Below are 20,128 nucleotides of genomic sequence, written 5' to 3'. Positions count from 1 at the left end.
TACTTTAAAACTGGGGGGGGAGGGTGGCAGTGAGCTCCTGGGCGTGACACTTTGCGTCTCCCGGCCCCGCCTCCAAACTGGATCAGGTGATCACCTATAGCCACAAGGGTTTGCTGCTGACGGTCACTGCTTGCCAGTCAGCTGAGAGTTCGCCTTTGTACCGTGTGCCGTGAGTGTCTGTTTATCCATCCGCCCAACTAGCGGTATTAACATTAGGAGTCCATTGCTCCTGGGAACTCGCAAAATACACGGGCACCTCCACTGATCTTCCCCCCTCTATATCTGCGGGGCTCTCTCTCTCTGCTCCCTCCCTCGAAGACACATTAAACCTCCGACGACAATGGCGCTGAGCGACGCTGATGTGCAGAAACAGGTAAGGAAGGGTCTTGTGGATGTGCCTGATGACAGGAGCACCGGCTGCAAGGAAAGATGAGGGATTGAGCTGCATTTCAAATTTTACCTTCTTGGCAAGATCGCACTGGGTTTGCGAAAAAAGGGTTAATGACGAGTGTCTCTTCATAAGAAAGCGCTCAATGAAAATTGAGCTGTAATCTCAAATCCTTTCCTTTTATTTTGTACCCAAAAATGATAGGTTTTCACCTGCAAGACGGTGAAGTTAACGGGAGGGGTTATAGAACGGTAACGTTTTGACATTTATGGGGTTTTGAATGATTTTAAAATTTGAATTGGCCTTTTTTTTTTGCACTGTGTTATGGAAATGGACTTCCACTTTCAGCCTGCAAAGTATTATGCAATTTCGGGAATTTTGTAAGCAGATATGTTAAACGAAAAAACTTGGTCACTGATGTGCAGCCAATACATTTTAGATCAATCGCAGATGCTATTATAACCTTGACTTGTGTCAATCTGTATGGAATAAATTTCCGATTTGAGTAAGCACTATCCAGATGTGAATTTTAAACCTATAATGGGAGGCAGGTTGGAGTGGGGATGTTAACCTGGTAACAATGGCAGGTCTCTTGTCCTAGCTGCAATATTACAACGGATGGAAATTTTAAAAATCTTACGTACTGGCACTACTATTCTTTTTTAAAAATGCATCTAAAAAGGCAGGTTAACGTTTTGTGGAGAGCCAGTAACAGTAAGTTAGGTAAAAATGTTAAACTATTCTTTGGATGCAGTTAAATTCACAGCATTTCCTATTTTTACTTCAAAACTAAATCCCGGCTCTCCTCCATAAACATAATTCAGTCATCAGCCTTCTATCTTTATCAATACAGTTTAAAAGATTTTGTCTAAAGTATATTTCACGGCCACATAGTCTCTCTCAAATTATATTAGTGCAAATAAATGGCTGATTTAAGTATGATATTGTTGAGCAAAAACCTAAATGTGTTTACATTAAACAGTTAAAAAGGTTGGTATTTTCTAATTTGAGCTAATGTTTAACCTTGCTGAATGCCATTGTTCATTTTCATTCCATTTGGTTAATTTTCAAGCTTTTACAATGGGAAAATCTAAATTATTTTGAACCAGGCATATGTTTCTATGAACATTTTTATATTTTATATATATTCACATTTTTTGAATGTAACTTGTCTTCCTTGCTCTGTTTTGACTTTAGCCAGATACTAGTTTTCAGTAAGCAGAACTGTACTTTCCTGTTGGAATCTAGTTTCAGCTAGTGAACCTGGTTGGAAGGAGTTGTGGTCTTGTCTGTTCTAGTGTGGGAGGCAAAGTTAATCGTGCTAGGCTCCTTGTGTTACATGATATTTCCAAGATGAGACTCTGTTTCCCCGAAGCGAGGATGAAAATGCATGTAAAAGGAGATTAATCTTCATATAAAATTCAGAGTTGCAATACAAAATTAGGGCTGATCTTGAGCTCTTTTGTCTTATCAGAAAAGCTTTGAGTCCATCCCACAATTTAGCAATTGAAATAGATTCAGTTGTGTCGAGTTTCACGTTTTTTTTCCAGAGGAGAGTATGCAATAAAGACATGGATAAACCATTTGCAGTTGAGACTGTAAAGTACTGTGTTGGTTGAAAATCATAGAATACAGGAGGCCATTCAGCCCATTGTCCATATACTGGCTCTTTGGTAGAGCTATCCATTATCTCCACTCTTACTTTTTTCCCCATAGCCCTGTATATATTTCCTTCCCTTCTAGTATTTGTCCGATTCTCTTTTGAATGTAAATATTAAATTTACTTCCATCATCCTTTCAGCGCATCCCAATCACAATTTGTATTTATAAACAAAAATAAAATGCCATTCACCTGTCTCTTCTGAATACTGACCCTTTTGCCACAGGAAGAGTTTCTCCTTATTAACTGTCTTGACAAGCAACACGAAACAGATGAGTTGGCTTATTTATTTATAAATGTATTCTGTCCCAAAAGCTCTGTATAATAAACAAAAACAAACAATTCTGAAATGTTTCAAATCTGTTAACAGCAATTAACTACAACTTTTCATTTAACACTTCTGTTTGGTAGTCGATATTGTACATTTGAATACGTAAATGTATGTTTTGTAATACAGTAATACAACAAAGTCTGAATACACTTCAACTAACATTATAAAGAATCCACATAACATTAGCATAGCGACAGCAGCTGTGCCGCATCAAAAGGATAATAATGGAATTATTACAGCTATTAGGAAATACGGAACAAAGGTGGGCAACTAGTGTTTAGGCAAAGATTGACCTTAATGTAATTGATGGAACATCTCTGGAATAAATATCCTGTTCCTATGTGCAGCCTAACTTTTGTCAGTTGAATCTATGTTTAGATTAATCAAATAATCACCATTTTTTTCCCTTGCTAATTTTTTTCCTATTGTCTCCATCTGTAATTTGGTTCCATGAGTGCCATTTGTCTTCCAGTACATCACCCAGTGATCATTTTTGTGTGCCTGTATGTGGGAGCTGTAATGAGAAATGTTAATAATCTATCTGGTCATGGGTGACATCACTTCCAGGTCGATCCCTTTTCTTGTCCAGTGTCGCACTGTATACATCCAGCAGGCTTAGCTTTATCTTCCCCTGTTCTGCATGGTCCAGCTTCTCAGGATAACATATTGACCCACTATGGTAGACATTATACATTACAGTGGGAAATAAGCAGTAAGAATAATGATTGTAGTGATGAGGCCTATACAATTAAATGTGGCTGTGATAGACTTTTTTGCTGATTACAGTAGTCATATGTTTAAATTTGGCATAATATGTTATGTTACTATTCCTAAGAAGCATTTTCTTAGGTGCTGTGCTGTTTAATTTGGTAGTTCGACACCTTGGCTGGTGATTAAGATGCCTTTCAACCGCATTGTACTGGCTGCTGTATGTTTGTGGGCAAACACCACTTGGAAATTTTTGACTTGCTGACTGTCAAATGCAGCTAAAATAAATGCAGTTTTTAATTCCTTTTTGTTCTATATAATCCCCAAAGAACTTGTGGCTTAATCTTGACTGAATTAGTTGATCTGAAACCAGTCATGATACAGAGGGAGTAAGATGATAGAGCTAGTTAAAGGTTCAAAGAGACCCTACTTGTTGGGGTGTGAGACCTGTGTGTAAGAAATAGCACCTGATGCTGAACCAAGGAAAACATCTAGCGTGAAAACTCATGATTAATAATATGATTGTCGAGGTGAGATCTGTGCAATTGTTTTCTTTGTTTTTTTCTATAGATCAAGCATATGATGGCCTTCATTGAGCAGGAGGCCAATGAAAAAGCGGAAGAAATAGATGCAAAGGTGAGATTTTGTTTTATTTCGTCATTCTTTTTACTTTTCTAGTTTGTGGCAATCTGAATTATTTCAATCTAATCTTTGCATACAACATCAAACTCACATTTATAATTCTGCATTATGTATAATTTAGTAAAGCATTATTGATGCAAATTAGATTTGACAAATTCCATATAGGGATTGAAGAAATTAGTTTGCTTTTAGAATTGTCACATTAAACATGTTTTTCCTCCATTTCATTTTTCTTATCTAATAATAGACTAATGTATATTTTTTATGTTATAAATGTAATTGTTAACAAAGTGCTGTAGAACAAGTTGCTAATTTTGCTGCATGTCTCTTTCCCACTTTTAAAGATGAATACACTATCAAAAAGTACTTACAATTCACTACACTTTTGTCTTTTCTGCACTCAAAATATTTTTTGGATAAAATATAAGGTATTGTTTAGAAAAAAACGTGTTAATGTGCTATTAATTCTGAGAAAAAGTAAGGTTCAAGTCAGTCACTGCCTTTACTGGTTACAGATCCTATATGACAAATTTAGTAAAGTTAATATGTTTATTTCTTAGTTAATTCCGAGCATTCTCAGAATTTATTGCAATAAATAAATGTGGCTGATACTGCCTTGCCTAAAGGCTCCTCGTTGGTTTTCAGCCGTTCCTTATTCTGTGTTCAAAGCTTGAATATTGCACTAAAGAATGAGAACTGATACCAAAAAAGCTTCATACAACAGAATTTAGAAGATTATCCAAATAGTAACTAGGGAATGTACATCCAGATTTACGCAAAATGGAAGATTGTGAAATATCAGTGTTCTGTTGCTTCTTTGTAATGCATTACTAAGTAACTGATCATTACATAACAATAAATTTCACAATGCAATAGTGTAGTGATTATGTATCTGAACTAGTAAACTAGAGGCTGGACTAATAATCCAGCAAGCATGAATTCAAATCCTCCCACAGCGGTTTGAGAAACTGTGATCCATTCATTTAAAAAAAAAAAGAAAATCACCATAATGGTTGACTCTCAATGACCCTCTGAAATGGTCCAACAAACCACTTCGGTTCAAGAAGAAGGTCCCCCATCACCATCTCAGAGTAACCTACAGAGGAACAGTAAATGCTGGCATTGCCAGTGGTGCTAACATCTGGAAAATGATGTATATAGTTTGTTAACATCATAATATATTAGCGATCTATGAAAGCAGGAAAATAAAATATTAAAATACACTTTTTAAAATGTAATGCCTGTAACATAATTTTATTGTTAGCTTGCATTGTGCCTGTTCTAAATGTGATTGGACATAAATCTGTGTTCAATACTAAAAACATCCATGTCAAAAAAGGTGGTTTGTTTCCAACGAGAAGAGCAGTATCGTATGTACCTGTGTTTAGTTTAAGGCAATTCCTAAATTGGAGAAACAAAAGTAAATAGGCTTCTGATATCTTGCCTGACTGGCTTATCTTTGAGGGTCTAGACATGAATGTTAGTACCCTGTGGGATTGTGGGGATGATCACAATCAGACCCTATGCTGTGTCTCAGATGAGCAGTTTCACAACACTACTGGAATGCACTCAGAAGATGGGAGCCTCACTTGCTTGGAATGCTTTAGAATAGCTAATCTCAGCGGAAACGGCATTGACAATTTGGCACAGATCTGTAGGCAATTTCTCTGTGGTTCTATACATCACGTGCGTTCACCAACTAAGCTGTCGAAAGTGTTGGAATGCAGCTTTAGATTTCTTCCCTTGAATTTGCTGCCAGTCTAATTTTGTCGGGTTGCTTTTCTACAGAGTAAGGTGGAAATCGTTCAAACTAGCAGATAGTTGAGTGCCATTGTCAGACCTGTGAAGAGGTCTCTGCAGTTGTTCCTAGGCCATCAGATACCAAGGAGAGCCTTACTGTATGCAGAGACTAACTATTTTAATGTACAATCTGATGTTAGAATAGTTTATGTAATGTGCACAGAGTTCACTCTGCCTGTACAAGTTTAAGTTTGTAAAGTCATAGTGTTATCTATCTATCCTACTTATTTTGTTCATTTGATACTGGAGTCATGTTAAAAATCAATGCCTTGGTTTTCAGGCAGAAGAAGAGTTTAACATTGAAAAGGGCCGTCTTGTACAGACCCAAAGATTGAAGATCATGGAGTATTATGAAAAGAAGGAAAAGCAAATTGAACAGCAGAAGAAAATGCAAGTACTATGTTTTTTTTTAAAAAAAAGTCGAAGTCAATATTTCAGTAGTTCTCAGATTGCCCTGTTGAAATATTTCTTAATTTACAATATTAAGATTTACACATTCAGATAAGAAATAGAAACTGTCATGTAATTTTATTTAGAAAACATGAAAATTAAAATAAAAGATGTAATCATTTTCATCTAATTTCTGAGGAAAATTTTGTCTACAGTACTGAATATTCTACTACATGCAATTTATTTAGATTCTGAACATGGGTGTATTGAAATCTCTCGAGGTTGAATTGACTTGCTGACTAATTTTTTTTTTGTAACCTTCTGCTTTTAGTCAAATGTCCAATTTGCTGAACCAGGCTAGGTTGAAGGTCCTCAAAGCCAGAGATGATCTGATTTCGGTGAGATTGCAAATATATTAAATGAATTAAAATACAATTTAATAGAGCCTTAAGTTCAGGAAAAGCATGTTGTTAGTATTTTTCCTGCTAGTGAAGTGTGAAGATAACGTACACCAAGCCACTGATTAGTTAGTTCATTTCAGCAATGCCCTTTTCAATTGGCTGTCAATCACATAGCATCAGTATGACTCTGTGGTTCTAATGAAGCCATGTCATTATCAACTGATGCATATTTTCACACAAGCCATGAAGAACATTATTACAATACTGTAGAACTAATGTTGGTCAACCTATTGGGAATTGAAGTTGTAGCAGTGAGCTTACTGACTTTTTCTTATCAGATATTGAGACTGATAGGTTTCTATGTTTAAAAATAACATTTGTTATGGTAACATACTATATATTGCAAGACTATTGCAAGGAGCAATGCAAGTCAAGGATATTATAGCATAATTGAATTTCTAAATATTTTTATGGAGTGGTAGTTTATAGATTCACCTGTAGTTACCTTTGTGCGATGAAATTAGTCTTGGTGTATCACTGGAAGAGTATCCTTTGCATTGAGAAGAAAGGACAATTGTATAGCTTTGTTTGTGAACTACCTGGATCCAGATTACAGACTTACAGTGGAAAATTTGTGGATGCTGGTCACCTTGCTTTCCTCAACCAGGCATGATACATACATGGGAACAAAATCAATAACAGTAATATGTCTTCCTTTTGGCATTGTTGACACCAATCCATCCAAACTGAAAAATCCCAGCTTCAGTTCTTTGTTTGTGCTGATTTGGGGCAGCAGTTTTATTGTTGCTATTGCTGTTCGGATCCTCAGACTATGCCAGTCACTAACCAGTGTTTGAATTGGGCTCCTGTTTGGGTTCACTGTGATCTCTCAAGAACTATTCTAGTGAGCAACTATTCTACAAAAAAAATCTCTGGCTCAAGTCTAAATAGTAGTCTTTTTGATAATACATTTAAATGAGGAGAAATTTCTTCAGTTGAAGGACTGTAACAATTTGGGGTTCTGTACCCAAGGGAGCTGTGGATGCTCAGTCATCGAATGGATTCAAGACTGAGATTGACAGATTTTTTAGATACTAAAAGGGATAGGGGATAGTGTTGGAAGATGAAGTTGAGGTAGACCATCAGCTATGATCTTATTGAATTGGGGAGAAGCTTGAAAGGCTGTATGGCTTGTTGTTACTCCTAAGTTTTTATGACCAAAATAATGCAGTGTTCAACAGGACAGGATTCATATCCCTTCTTTTACATTAAGAAACTTTTTTTTAAGAAAAGGAAAACTAATTAAAAATATTCTCTCCTCTCAGGTAGCTGCAGCTAATGGAAGAAAAGTTTTCGATTCTGAAGAATGGTTCATTTTCAAATTGTAACTAAGCAGTTTTCGATAAAAGTGCATATAATTTTTTTCCTTCTGAAAAAACAAAAATACAATGCCCACATCCAATATTTTATCATTTAAATAAAATCTTTTTGGGGTTGGCCATGTCCCCTAATACGTCTTTGGTCCTATGTTGTGAAATGTCATAGAGCTTTGGGGTCATTTATGGATTGTCAGCTATTGCTAGATTTCCAGGTTGACATGTGGAACCTTCTTATTGGGTGCTTTTATTTGGTTTCCAGGATCTGTTGAATGAAGCCAGACAGAGACTGGGTAGAGTGACAAAAGATCCTACGAGATATCAAACATTGCTGGATGGACTGATACTGCAGGTAAGGATGGAATAATACTATAAATGTGCTGAACTATAGTTTTTTTTATCTTCACTGCACTGCATAAGTACAATCCACTCCCATGTAGATATCATTAGTAATGATACTAGATTCCAGGTTGAAATCAGTTTTCTGGTTGCTCTTGTTAGGGGCAGGGCCTTGAGAAAGAGAGAGGGAGAGAAAGGTTCATTCTTTGCTTGGTGTGACAGATTGTAGGAGCCATGTTTTCTCAGGCTAGAGGTTATTAGAAAGATAGATTTGTACCACGTATGGTACTATGTTTTATAAATGCTGGCAAATTACCTCCAGAATAGTTGAAATATATCGCCATCCTTCACTGCCGCTGGGTCAAAATCCTGGAACCCCCTCCCTAACAGCACTGTGGGTGTACCTACATTACCTCATGGACTGCAGTGGTTCAAGAAGGCAGCACACCACCACTTTCTCAAGGGCAGCTAGGGATGGGTAATAAAGACTGGCCCAGCCAGCAAAGCTCACATCCTGTGAATTAATTTAAAAAATCTGTAAAACCTGCTGTTTACATGGTTTCTTGTAAATTATCTATTCCCTAATTTGAGAGTTAAAACTGCCTTAGATGTTTTCTAGGTTTTGTCAAATTCCTATTTTCTGTTGCACTGTAAAATGTGTGGTCCTATAAATTGATAGTAATTGTTTTTTTTTAACCTTTAGGGCTTTTATCAGCTGCTGGAACCTACAGTGATTATTCGATGCCGCAAACAAGACACTACAGTAGTTAAGGTAACATAATGAATGTTTAGTTCCAGACTAGCATTCCAAAGTGACTTTATGTTCACACTTACTTCATCTGTGATTGAAATTCGAATGGCTTCTAATATCTCACCTAGAATCCTTCATGGCCTTTGTATGAAGTGGAGATGGGTGTGTCAGTGCATGTGTGCGTGCACCTGTTGGCATGTTATGAGTATAGTCTGACTAAGAAAAAGAAATGTTACCAAACTGTCCATTTTGCCTCAGTTGGCTGAAAAATGATAGTGCTGGAGAGCACAGTACATGGACCTGTCAGTCTATGAAAGTGGGGGTGGGTTAGTGTGGTACCTTAAAATGAATGTCCTGTCACAGTGGCCATATGTCCTAGTAGCCCTTTTGTGATGTTTACAGCAAGAGACATGTGTGGTGTGTTAGATCAAATTTCAAATCTTTTTCAACAGATGGAATAAAATATTATTTGAATGTGTTAGCAACACACTGTTCTATTTTTGATGTGGAGCTTTATCCCCACTAGTTTTCCTGTATACAAAAGCAAAATACTGTGGATGATGGAAATTTGAAATAAAAACAAAATGCTGGAAATATTTAGCACATCAGGCAGCTTCTGTGGAAGGAGAAGTAGAATCAATGTTTCGGGTCGAAATTACCGTTCATGATCAGTTGACCTGAATATTTCCAGCATTTTTTTTTGGTTTTATTACAAGTTTTCGCATTCCCTCTGTATTTTCCTAAAGATGATATTTCCTGTTGTAGCTCCACAGGCCTATTCCCACTACTTTCAGCTTATGTGTTTGCCTACAACTTTTAGAATGTTTGTCAACAAGATTTATCATGGCCAGGATTTTTTTTTGGTTTGCTCTCACTCCACAGCTGTAATTACTTTGCTATCTCTGGAGAGATCTAATTTCAAAATCTTCAGTGGAGATGTGCACCCCTCCTCATTTACACAGCTTAGTATACTTTTTCTGTTGAGACACTTAACTTCTGATTCACTTGGCAATGTGATGGGTGATCACTTTTTTAGGAATGTCTGGTGTCTAGCTGAGTGCTTCTCATCTGGTCTCTGAAATTCACAAGGAATTTCTAATCTGCAAATTGCTGATGTCTCGTCTTTCATTTCTACCTCTTCCTCCTCCTCTTCCTCCTCCTCCTCGTCCCTCTCCCACTTCCCAAAAACAGTTAAATTCTGGCCAGAAATTATGTTTACTTAACAATTAGACTCTGTTTGCAGGAAATTTTTAGTATATTTAGTCTCCAATGGAGCTCCTCGTGATAAATAAGGAATTGTTTTATTACCAGTGGAACATTTATAGAAGCTAAAGCATGTGTTGCTATGCTAAAATGCAGGCATGTGTACTTTTAAAGTTACAGGCCAGAACATTTGGATTTTCCTGTTGGAAGGTCAATTAAAAGCACTCAGATATTGTGTCTGGGATGTTTTCTGTCCTTGGAGAATAACTGTCTGTAATTTTATTTTTAAAGAAAAGTATGAATGCACAACATAAAATAGTGGGTCAAACAGGATAATGTTATCAATATTTATCTCTAAAGCATTAAATTATCCTCTCTGCACTTCAGGATGGCTTTTTCCAATGGTCTGGATTTTGCTGTGGTGATGTTGGTAGCTATGTAGAGTTATTACTCTACTCTACTGAAGCTGACAGCAACTTTGGGAATCTACATAATAACATAGAAATCCAGTAATTGCTATAGGTGAGCCTAAACCCCTCCAAAGGGATGTCATACAGGTTCCCACACTGTATTCCCGAGTGTAATTTGATGAAAATTCTGACGCTGTTAGTCTCTAAACACATTTAAAAATTACACATTGTTGCATGAGGTGCAACAGGGTTTTTAACAGCTAACTTCATAACTTATTCTAAACGTATTCCATGGCACTGTAAAGATGCTTTTTAATTCTGTGAAATATCAGATTTCTCTGAATAAATTCCCCATAAAACAATTTTTTTAATGCTTGGATCAAGATAGAAGCCAAAATAAGCAATCATAATCATTTATTTTACTATTTGAAATTTAAATTTAAAGTGAAGGGATTCGATAGTTTTAACTTGCTGGTTTACTGTGTTTCCTTACTTGCTGATTTCACTGGGGTTGCACGCTAAGACATCCAATTAACTTGTTGCCAGATTTTAAACTGCTGTCGGGATAAGATAAACCCACACCAAAAATTGCTAGCTATTTATGGGCTGCTTCCTTCGAGGTCAGTGGTAAGGTCCTTGCTTTTCTGCTGGTGGCAAAATCCAGGCCATTATAAATTCCAATGTTCAACATTTTGTAATGAAACAGTCTATATATACTTGTTGTGGTGTAATTGTGCCACCTTGCTGTGAAGGAGCTGTATGCAATGCTACCTCTGTCACTTTAGAACAACATTTTCTCTGAATATGAACAGTGCCACAAATCTGTGTGTATTTTCACTTCTTTGATTTCCAAACAGACCTCCATCAACAAGAATGTTCCCATTTACAAGAACAGTGTGAGTAAGGATATTGATGTTCACATTGACCAGGAAAACTTTCTACCTGAAGACATGTAAGTATCTAAGAAGCTTTTCTCTTTATTGAAGATACTTGGATTCAGTTCATTTCCATCCATTCTTGGTAGTATTTTTAGCAGAAAAATGTGTTAGCAAAAATGGGAATTAGTCAAACCTTGTTTTGATTCAATAATATCCACGCTGTAATCTAATGTACTCATGAATATTCCAAACTTTAAGTTCATATACAAACATACAAATTACAAGCAGGAGTAGGTCATTCAGCCCCTCGAGCCTGCTCTGCCACTTGATAAGATCATGGCTGATCTGATTGTGTCCTCAACTCCACTTTCTCCTATAATCTTTGACTCCCTTGTCGACCAAGAATCTGTCTAATTCAGCTTTAAAAAATATTCAATGACCCAGCCTCCAGTGCTTATGGGGGAAGAGAATTCCACAGACCAATGAGCCTCAGAAAACATTTCTCCTCATCTCCATCTTAAATGGGAGGTGCCATATTTTTCATCTGTGTCTCCTAGTTCTAGTCTCTTCCACAAGGGGAATCATCTGCTCAGTATCCACTCTGTCAAAACCCCTCAGAACCTTGTATGTTTCAATAAGGTCACCTGTCATTCTTCCAAACTCTAATGGATACAGGCCCAACTTGTCTAACCTTTCCTCATAAGATAATCTATTCATCCCAGGAATATCTCAAGTGAAAGTTTCAGCAGCTCAGTATCTCCCATTATAACTTGCTGGATTCCTAACCCTAGATTGGTAAGAAGCAAGTTGTATTCTTACTGTCAAACAGGATTTGGGCTTCCAGATGTAATGCTGCTCAGCAACAGAGTATTCCATTGCAGCATATGGAAATTCAAACTGGTCCGCCTGTTCCTACCTCTGGAGAAAGTTTGTGACCTACTGACAGCTGTGAGTGTAATCTGGATTAGAATACAGTCCTGTGCAAAATACTGACCATGCCGTTTAAAAAGAAAATAACATAAGCCTTCCTGTTAATGTATTTATTATCCTTAATTATAGACTGTGTAGTAATTTCCTGACAACAGATGTTAGGCTGACTGGTCTGTCACATGCAAATTATTCTAGGTGTACCTTCTGCTTTTGCTCATTAATTAGCTGATACAGGCTGTAGGGACTTTTGTTTTAGAAAAGTTGGTCACTAGGAAACTGATTCAAGAATGTTGTTTCTTTTCTCTTCAAACAGTGCTGGAGGTGTTGAGATGTATAATTCTACTGGAAAAATAAAGGTTTCTAATACTTTGGAGAGTAGATTGGACCTCATTGCACAGCAGGTAAGGAAATTGTTCATGAAGCTCTATGAAAATGAAGTGATTTTTAGGCTTATAATATAATGACAAACATTTACTTGAAACAAGTTGCTGATCCTGTTTGTCCTTTTTTTTGTGTAGCCTTTACAATACAGTATGTCCTTTTGAGTGCTTCTCTGGTTCAGTGTTTCTAATGTACTCAGTAATGTGTTGAGCCACACAAACTCATACTAGTACACTCCCAACTAGTTTGTTCCCAGTCAGATCTCTATTAAGTTGCAGTGAAAGCACGACAGAGCCTCAAGAGTTCCTGTCCTGGAAAGTAAAAATAACCAGAGTTCTTATTCTGATTGTTACTTTTGCTTGCTCACTCTCTTGCATTCGTGTTTGCTTCTGAAGTCCTAATGAGATATTTCTTAGCACTTGGGTTGGAACATGGCTGCCTTTCAGAGGGGGTGGGGAATGTAAACCTGCTGAATTCCAGGTTTGAGTGTGGATTGCTACTGAGCCACTTAATGTGAAGATCACATTAGAATGTGTCTGTGCTGATTGTAAAGTAGCTCATTACCACAGAAATACTAACACTAATGTTTCATCTGTCTTTCAGATGATGCCAGAAATCCGAGTGGCTTTGTTTGGCGCCAATCAAAACCGGAAGTTCTTGGACTAAATGCTGTGCTTTAGACCTACTATCCAGGCACACAGAATATAGTGAAAAGATGTAAAAGTTACAGACCTATATTTAAAGAAAAATATCCATTGTACTGCTCTTCTGTGTTGTTAAATCTAAGTGTGTTTGAAACTGCTTCATTTGGTAAGTTTCTGTACCTGTTGGCTAAGGGAAATTGCTAAAAGGCATTGGGAGATCACTGGGTTTATTGAGTAACCCCAGATTATTGGAGTCACAACATCAGTTGTATTTCTTTGTATATATTAATCTGTTCTCAAATGTGAACAAAGCTTCAGTTACATTTTGCTTTGGCATCAATCATTGCAGAAGACAGGCAATTTCCCAAAATATAGACCAGTAGTGAAATCTGTAGAAAATACGTTGCATCCAGTGTTGCTGATTTGTCAATCTTGTACTATTTAATTAACTTGAAATGGTCATTTTGTGTTTCAGGTACTGTATATGTATAAATGGTTCTGAAATAAACATCACTTGCTGGATCCTGAATCTTGCTTATTATATTTTTATTTTGATTGGGCAATCATTTCAAGATTGCAGTTTTATTATCTTCAATTATTTGAACATTTGTATTTAATGTAATGCTCCATTTATCATTTTTCATCTGACTTATGGTAATCTCAGGCCCCAAAAGAATAGCCACATGATATCAGAGATGCTTTTGAAGTTGACACTGCCATATGCTTTCTCCTTTCCCATTAGCACACTTTAAACAATACTGCTTCCCCGAATATTTCATTTGTGCTGTATTTTGCTTGAGTTTGTTAGCTGTTCCTATTTCTTTATAAAACTGCTGTTCGTTTATTTTACTGTGCTTGTTAAAAGATGGGATTGTTGGTATTTCACTGTATATGAAAAGGATTTTAGTTTTGAAATTTAACTGGCCATTTTCAACATTTGCATTTCTTCAAAGTAGGACCTAAATTGCTATGACTTGTGGGATTTTAAAGGATGGACTGAAGAAATCTTAATCCACTCTGATCAGAATGTCAGTGGATGGGAATAGTTCTGCAGTTACAAGGCTATAGTCACATGATGCAGTAGTGCAGTATAGATGACAGAGTAAACCAACAACCATTTCTGTACTGACTTCTTCAACTTTATTGCATGATAACTAGCCCTAGAGCTGGTCAATTGCTGATTAGTGAGGTGGGGATACAGTAAAGAATAAATTTGCAATTGTTTGGACTATTGTGGAAAACAGCAGGGTAATTATTTGTTGCTGAAGACGACTACTGAAAGATAACAATGATGGCAGTCAGGTCACGTCTATCTGCACAGCAGGACAGTTAAGAAATTAAGATACTACTGAATTTTTCACCTATTCAATGGGCCTAGTCAAAATAGCTTAATAATAATGATCCAAAGAAGCATCTTTTTGCATTAAGGGCAATGGAAGAATCCAAGTTCAAGTGTGAGCCCCTATCCTACAATCCAAAAACGGTGTTTGTACTTCACTAGTAATAACCCAAATTTAAACTGCAAGTCCTGTGCAAATGTTGAGTTGCAGCTTGTTTGAGTAAGCTGTGCATTGGGAATACTTGCTGAGGTTTCAAAACTCTTAACTTGTGGGATAATTAACCACAGCTCAAGTTACAAGGGTAATAAACTTTTTATTGCAAGGTTCTTCTGCTTGAAGTTTTATTTCAGGTAGCAATCCAAAGGCCATATTAAACACATCAACTTTCTATAGCTAGATCTTTACATTTCAATAGGGTTAGTAATGGCAACTTGGCACATGCTAGTACCAGAACCTGCCAGCACCTCTCTGAACAAAGTGAGGCCTTTTCGGTTTCCCATTGATATGTCACTAAATTTGTGTATTCCAATTGTTTGTATTTTTGTGTATGTTACACTAATTACATGGTCTTTGGTTAATATCAGACTATACAAGGGAAAGTTTCAATAGTCTGAATATCATTACAGATCAGGTGTATTAATGATGTGAAATAGGTAACTGTGTATTCATAATATACATCAACAATTTACTAGTGTGCGAATGCAGGATAAAACTTAGAACCAATTGAAACATGAAATAAAGTGACAGGCACTTACATTTCACTCCCTGGTACAGGGATACACAATGACTTATAAACATTTCTCATTACAATGATAGCCTACCATGTTTGTATTGGATACTTCTCAAAGCTATCCTAAACTAATACCACTGCCCTGCTCTCTCCCCATAGCCCTATATACAATTATGTTTATTATAGATTTGCTTTGTATTCAGGACCAATGTTTAAAGCCCTGTGGATTTCCTGTTTTCTCAGGACTAAAGGGGAGGCGATGGTGGTGGCATTGTCGCTGGACTAGTAACCCAGAGACCCAGGGTGATGCTCTGGGGACCTGGGTTCGAATCCCACCACAGCAGATAGTGGAATTCAATAAAAAATCTGTTTATGACCATGAAACCATTGTTGTACAAACCCATCTGGTTCACTAATTTCCACCAGGACTACACGTAACTCCAGACCCAGAAGCAAGCCACTCAGTTGTATCAAACTGCTACAAATTCACAAAAAAGGAAACCAGATGGACCACCCGGCATCGATCTAGGCACCGGAAATGACAACGGCAATGTCAACCCTGCAAAGTCCTCCCTAAGAATAAAATTGGCAGAGCTGTCTCAGAGACAGACAAGCAACAGCCTGACATAGTCATCCTCACAGAATCATATCTTACAGATAATGTCCCACCATCACTCATCATCCCTGGGTATTTCCTGTCCCCATGGGCAGGACAGATCCAACAGGACTTCAGCTCTGGGCACACAAGCGTCAGGAATGACCATCTCCAACAAGAGAGAATCTGACTATTGCCCTTGATGTTCAATGGCATTACCATCACTGAATCCCCCAGTATCAACATCCTGGGATTACCATTGACCAGAAACTGAACTGGACTGGCCATATAAATACTGTGGCTGCAAGAGCAGGTAAGGCTAGGAATCCTGTGATTAGTAACTCATCTCCCAACTCCCCAAAGCCTGTTCACCATCTACAAGCCACAAGTCAGGCGTATGATGGAATACTCCCCACTTGCTTGGATGAGTGCAGCTCCTGCAACACTTAAAAAGCTTGACACCATCAAGGACAAAGCAGCCTGCTTGATTGGCACCACATTCACTCCCTCCACCATGGTAGCAGCAGTGCATATCATCTACAATTTGCACTGCAGGAATTCACCAAGGCTCCTTTGACAGCACCTTCCAAACCTATGACCACTACCATCTAGAAGGGCAAGAGCAGCAGACAAACGGAAACACCACCACCTAGAACTTCCCCTCCAAGTCACTCATCCTTCACTGGCGCTGGGTCAAAATCCTGGAATTCCCTTCCTAACAGCACTGTGGGTGTACCTGGACTGCAGCAGTTCAAGAAGGCTGCTCAACATCACCTTCTCAAGGGCAACCAAGGATGGGCAATAAATGCTGGCCTAGCCAGCGAAGCCCACATCCTATAAAGAAGATTTTTAAAAAATCTTTCTCCCCCAAATCTGGGCTCACCTTGACAGGCTCAGCTCCTGCTACCCTAGCTACCTTTCTACTAAAATGCTGATCATCCGAAATCCATTCCTGTGCCTCGATGCTAGCTCATATTGTAAATAATTTCTTCTTGGGTAGTGCCCTTTACCTTTTGCAAAAGCACGGTCATCATCCCCCAGTTTTTTAAAAGCAGCTTCACTCCCTGTCCTTCAACTACTGTCATAATCTATATCCGTCTTTTCTGCCACTCCATATTGGAATTTCTATAATCTAATTTTCCTCTCTCCCAAGCAATGAAATGGCCTGAGTAAAAGTCACAAATTTCCTCCCCCTTGGCTGGTGCATTATCACTCCTTGTATTCCTCAACCTACTAGGGCTGAATACACCAGGCTCTTCCCAAGTCTCTTCTGTGTTACTCAACTCAGTGGAATTTCCTTTCCTTGGCTCATCGATACACCATCTTCTCCAGCTAAATATTAGGAAGTCTGAAACATTGGTATTGATCTATTTCCACCTGTAATTTCACCTGTCTCAGTCCAGCTGTAGCTGAAACTCTTCCTCACACTTCTGTTATGTCTAGACTCACCTATTCTAATGCTCTTCAGGACAACTTCTCTTCTTCCATCCTACATAAATTTAAGCATGTCCAAATCTCTGCTATTTCCTAACTTGGACCTAGTTCCGTTCAAACATCACTCCATTTTCTTTGTCCATTCATAAACTAACCTCCTTCAGCCCTACAACTCTTTGAGAACTTTGCATTCCTCCAGATATAGTCTCTTATTCACACTCCATTTCCTTCACCTCCATTGCAGTCGTCCCTTCAGCTGCTTTGCCTGTAAGCTCTGGAATTCCCTCCTTTTCACCTCATTTTACCCCCATCCCTTACTTTAAGACCTTTCTTGGAACATACATCTGTGACTAAGCTTTCGATCACATATTTTAATATCCCCTTTGGCTCGGTGTCAATTTCTGTCTGACTACACTTGTGAAGTGCTTTGGTACGTATTGCTATGTTAAAGGTGCTATATAAATGCAAGTTGTTGCTTGTATTTTGGGCTGCAGTTTATTGATACAGTTATATTGTCCTTTCTTGTAAAATAATTCCAAGTAGTGTTAGGAAATGCATTCCAATTTTGTACTTGTATCCTCTGATGGAGGTAACAATACACTGGTCAGTTATTGAATTCATACTTTAACAAATAAAACACTTGCAACTAATCTTCTTTAAATGATTTTGGTGATATTTGCATATGGTTGCAGTACCACTATACTCCAGCTAGTGGCACTACTGAATCATTAGAAATCTGCAAAAATTGATGTATGATGCAATTATTGAGATTCAAAACTAAAATTCTTTGCCATTTATTTAATGCATTCATAATTACCAATGATTTTATATATAAAAATTAGTAACATTTGGGTAGCAACATGCTAGTATTTCAAAACAGGGTTATGATAAAGTTGGGTCGTGTTGTCGTTTTGCCCCAGAGTACTTTATAAGTGAGTAAATAGTAAAGGAAAATCCTTTCTGTGGAGGGTTTAAGGCAGATAGAGGGGTAACCACTTCACTTTATTTAGGAGGTAAGCTCCAACAATGCTTATCTAAAACCTTTAACAAAAAAAAGTTAGAAGGTGCTACACTGGAGCATTATGAAGCATAATTTGACACTGAGCCACATAAGGAGATACTGGAGCAGATTACCAAAAGCTTAATCAAACAGGTAGGTTTTAAGGAGTCTCTTAGAGGATGAAAGAGAGATGGAGAGGTTTAGGGAGAGAATTCCAGAGCTTAGGGCCTTGGTAGCTGGAGACGTGGCTATCAATGGTGGATGCTCGAGTTCAGAAACAGAGGAGTACAGATATCTCAACAGGGTTGTGGGCTGGAAGGGATTAGAGAGGCATGAACCTATGGAAGGATTTGAAATCAGGAATAAGAATTTTAAAATAAAGTTGATTGCTTAACTGGTAGCCAATGTTGGTTAGGGAGCACAGGAGTGATGGATGAACAGGAGTTTGCGCGAGTAATGACATGGGCAGCAGTATTTTGAATGGCCTTAAGTGGGAAGTGGGAGGCTGGCTAGGAAAGCTTTGGAATGGTCAAGTCTAGAGGTAATAAAGACATGGATGAGGGTTTCATCAGCAGATGGAGAAGCAGCGACTGAAGCATAGCCCCTTGAAGGTGATTGATCAAGTAGGGGGCAAGCAGCAATCAAGAATCAGTGCATTAGAGAGTCCAAGCTGAGATGCATAGCTGGAGAAAGTACCCAGAAATTACCTGGGTGAGGCCCTGGAAGGACTTGAAGTTGATTCATTGGAATTTAGGTGATTAGTGAAGTGGATGAGATCTGGGATGATGATTGTGCACGATTTTGTATTGAATGGAGCGCTAAAGATTGTGAAGAGTAAAAAGCAGGGTGGTTGACAATTTTGAGAAGTCAATTTCTCAGGTCATGAAGATGCGACAGAGATTTAGTAGTAGAGGACGTGAGGCATGTGTCTGAGTGGGCAATGTTTTGAAGGTGGAAGAATGCAGTTTTGTTGGTAACAAACCATAACTCTGGGTTAAATAGAAAACAAGTTGCATACCACTGAACTCACCCCAAGTGAAGGCGCAGGGAAGTCGATACAAGTGGCACTAGAGGGCTGTAGATGCTGGGAAGAGTTAAGCAGGAAACATTGGACAGAATTTGAACTGTCAAGAGCAGGAGAGCTGAGTGCAGTCACGGGGTGAAGGAGGACATGAGCCCACCCAATCTGCATTTAATCCAGGTGGGTTTGCAGGCAAGAGGAAGAGTCCCATGGAACTGTTGGATAAGTAATTTCTACATGGAAATAAGAAATCAATTGTGAATTTAACCAGGCATACTGGATTTAACTGTAAGTGCAGTTTTCCAAGAGTTGTGTGGATCTTGCCAGGATCAACAAGGCACAGCAGGGAGCATTGATACTGACAGGCTTAAAAACCTCTGAACAACAGAACTGGATAGCTGTTGGCCTGCCTATGTGAAAGACTCACAGCACTTGTTTCAGAGAGCCAGATTTCACTGCTTCACAGGTGACTTGAGCTTTCTGGAAGCCATTGCACCTATTTTGGACTTTATTCACCTTAATTTGATCTTCTCTGCTGTCACCCTTCACTTCAGCATGAGAGCAATATATGCAGCTCTACCTTGGGCCTCTGATAAAGAACAAGAGAAGCAGCAACACCTACACCAACGGCACCAGGAACAGCACCAGCTACCTTCTCCTCAGCCACATATTCCTCCACAAGACAGGGGGGAAGGACACAAAGATCCTGCTTGAATGAAGTGTTACCCCCAGCACAGGGTCTACAGGCAGGGAATCAACTTTCTGAACATGATTGA

At 38.2% G+C, this 20,128-nt stretch overlaps 1 protein-coding gene across 1 annotated transcript; it reads left to right on the top strand.

Moving 5' to 3' along the window:
• Window positions 1-71: 71 nt before the first annotated feature.
• Window positions 72-13,761, top strand: LOC121293391 (V-type proton ATPase subunit E 1-like). The gene is made up of 9 exons (XM_041216424.1): window positions 72-373; window positions 3,658-3,723; window positions 5,810-5,919; window positions 6,251-6,317; window positions 7,959-8,048; window positions 8,739-8,807; window positions 11,257-11,351; window positions 12,521-12,608; window positions 13,192-13,761. Exons 1-9 carry the CDS (start codon window positions 341-343, stop codon window positions 13,252-13,254), a joined length of 681 nt encoding a protein of 226 aa, XP_041072358.1. The 5' UTR covers window positions 72-340; the 3' UTR covers window positions 13,255-13,761.
• The last annotated feature ends 6,367 nt before the right edge of the window (window positions 13,762-20,128 follow it).

This window comes from Carcharodon carcharias, chromosome 21, assembly GCF_017639515.1.
Source record: "Carcharodon carcharias isolate sCarCar2 chromosome 21, sCarCar2.pri, whole genome shotgun sequence".
Lineage (NCBI taxonomy): Eukaryota > Metazoa > Chordata > Chondrichthyes > Lamniformes > Lamnidae > Carcharodon > Carcharodon carcharias.
This window is presented reverse-complemented; position numbering and strand designations above follow the sequence as displayed.

Excerpts from the sequence above, each read along its gene's own strand:
- LOC121293391 (XM_041216424.1), top strand. The coding sequence starts at position 341 with ATGGCGCTGAGCGACGCTGATGTGCAGAAACAG. Across the intron at positions 3,724-5,809 it reads CGGAAGAAATAGATGCAAAG|GCAGAAGAAGAGTTTAACAT; the intron begins GTGAGATTTTGT and ends CTTGGTTTTCAG. Across the intron at positions 5,920-6,250 it reads ATTGAACAGCAGAAGAAAAT|TCAAATGTCCAATTTGCTGA; the intron begins GCAAGTACTATG and ends TTCTGCTTTTAG.